Source organism: Crocuta crocuta, unplaced genomic scaffold (genome assembly GCF_008692635.1).
Source record: "Crocuta crocuta isolate KB4526 unplaced genomic scaffold, BGI_CrCroc_1.0 scaffold30, whole genome shotgun sequence".
Classification (NCBI taxonomy): domain Eukaryota; kingdom Metazoa; phylum Chordata; class Mammalia; order Carnivora; family Hyaenidae; genus Crocuta; species Crocuta crocuta.
This window is the reverse complement of record NW_027528345.1, coordinates 9,172,633-9,175,129: the sequence shown is the minus strand read 5'-3', so window position 1 is coordinate 9,175,129 and position 2,497 is coordinate 9,172,633. Positions and strand designations below refer to the sequence as shown.

Sequence of the window (2,497 nt, the reverse complement as noted above, 5' to 3'; positions counted from 1 at the left end):
TGGGCTAAAGTAATAGTTTTCCTTCTTTTAGCTTTGGTTTGTGTTTTATAAGATCAGATGTCTAGAACTGAAGCTGCCTGGGCAAGTGTTTAGGGCCAGCCTCAGCCTATGCACAGTTAAACTCTCAGCTAAAAATGCCTGGGTCTGGGTGAGCTTCCCACAGTTTCCCCTTTCCCTGCCAGTTTTACAACGAGGTGGCCCCTTGTTGTTCTTGTTATGACTGCAAGATGTCCTTCGGAGACAACTATCGGGAAACTTTGAAAAAATAAAGATTTATTACTTACAAGACCTGAAATCACATGATACCCCTCGAGCTGCACGGTGAGGTCAGTGAGGTCGTTGAGGGAAGGAAAGGGAGAGGGAGAAAATGCCTACAATTCTTCTTTTATTGGGGTTGAGGGTGGAGGATCTGGGATTTTGTGGGCTCACTCTCTGTTGGTGAATTTTAACACAAGAGTGGGATTTAAAATGTGGGAAGAGAAAAAACAAAAATAAGAGGCTCAAATGGTCAGTTATGGAAATGAACCAAGATCTCCCTATCTAATTGTGTTTATTCAAGTTGCTTGGACAATCAAAGCCTAAGGCAGACCCTTGCATTACAAAAGAGAAAACAATAACCGCTCTTAATGCTTACCCTATAACAAGACTGAGGATGACCACTCCGTGGGAAGATGGCGCAGGACGCCAGCGACGTGGAAGATGGGCAGCTTTCCGACTCGGATTCCGACCTGAGGGTCGCAACCCAGCGACAGGCCGCTGCAGGTGCCCAAAATGCTAGGTGGGGACAGCATAGCGAGGCCCTTCCAGGCTATGGCAGCGCCATGTGCACCGGTATCATATTATCGGACTGTTAAAAGCGTGGATTCCAGTGAGGAGAGTTTTTCTGATTCAGATGATGACAGATCCCTTTGGAAGTGCAAGCGACAGAAATGTTTTAATCCTCCTCCCAAGCCAGAGCCTTTTCAGTTTGGCCAGAGCAGCCAGAAAGCACCTGTTCCTGGAGGGAAGAAGGTTAACAACATATGGGGTGCTGTGCTACAAGAACAGAATCAAGATGCGGTGGCCCCTGAACTTGCTATCTTGGGAATGGAGGGTACTATTGACAAAAGCAGACAATCCGACAATTATTTGCTTGCTAAGAAACTTAACAGGGAATCTCCAAGAACATACGAAAGAATTAGACAAAGAGCTAGATGAATATGTGCAGGGTGGCAAAAAAATGGAATCAAAGGAAGAGGAAAACGGGCAAGTCATCTCAAACGAAAACGACCCGTCAAAGACAGACTAGGGGACAGACTAGAAATGAACTACAAAGGCCGGAATGAGATCACAGAGGAAGATTCGCAAGAGAAAGTGGCTGATGAAGTTTCTTTCAAGTTGCAGGAACCAAAGAAAGATCTAATAGCACGAGTAGTGAGGATAATTGGGCACAAAAAGGCAATTAAACTTCTGATGGAAACGGCTGAAGTTGAACAAAATGGCGGCCTTTTTATAATGAATGGTAGTCGAAGAAGAACACCAGATGGAGTCTTTCTGAATCTCCTAAAAAATACTCCCAGCATCATTGAGGAGCAAATTAAGGACATTTTCTACATTGAAAATAAAAAGGAGTATGAAAATAAAAAGGCTGCTAGAAAGAGGAGAACACAAGTGTTGGGAAAAAAGATGAAACAAGCTATTAAAAATCTATATTTTCAAGAAGATGATGATACATCACGAGAAACTTTCGCAAGTGACACAAATGAGGCACTGGCCTCCCTTGACGAGCCGCAGGAAGGCCACGGAGAGACCAAGCTGGACGCAGAGGAAGCCATCGAGGTTGATTATTCTCACGATTTGGACATCTTTTAGTACATTTTGAGGATTAAACCTTTCTAGAATAACCTTGTAATAAGCCATTTCTACTGAGGTTGCTTCGTTTTACTTTGCACTGATAAACCTAAAAATCTGGATAGAAAGAACCGTTTTCTTGTTGGAAATAAAGTTGAATTTGTGGGAAGATGAATGTTATTGATAGAAACATTTCTCATGTCGGACAAAATATTTAAAAGCATATAGCAGAGGATTTAATTTCTCAATCTGTTGCATGTGTTAGTTATTACTAGTTGATAATTACTTTTGCCCAGGTCATTGTAACATGCCGTTCAAAAAGCTGTTTTCTTCTTCTGACTTTGCAGTGAAATACGATTGGTTTCAAAACATTCCATAAAAAGATCCTAATAAGGCACATAAATTGTTAAACTGTTACAAATGCGTTCAAACTTAGTTTTTCTGTGTTCTGAGAATTTGTAAGCAGAATTTGTAAGCAGATTAAGAACAGAGACTGAAAATAGGTTTGTACTCATCAGTATAAACTTATTTGTCAGGAAGTGAATATTAGAAGCTTTTCTAAGAAGTATTCATTCTTAACTTTGTTTTTGACCTCTTTTAAATTAACTCCATCTGAAACTGAACACTGAACGTCATTCTACTTGTGTAATTACCACATACATTGAAA

At 40.9% G+C, this 2,497-nt stretch overlaps 1 protein-coding gene across 1 annotated transcript; it reads left to right on the top strand.

Moving 5' to 3' along the window:
- The first annotated feature begins 671 nt into the window (after positions 1 to 671).
- LOC144222869 (phosphorylated adapter RNA export protein-like) lies at positions 672 to 1,851 on the top strand. Its single transcript, XM_077753571.1, is given in 4 exon segments — positions 672 to 740; positions 742 to 1,158; positions 1,160 to 1,247; positions 1,250 to 1,851. Coding segments are annotated over 4 exon segments (1,176 nt in total).
- The last annotated feature ends 646 nt before the right edge of the window (positions 1,852 to 2,497 follow it).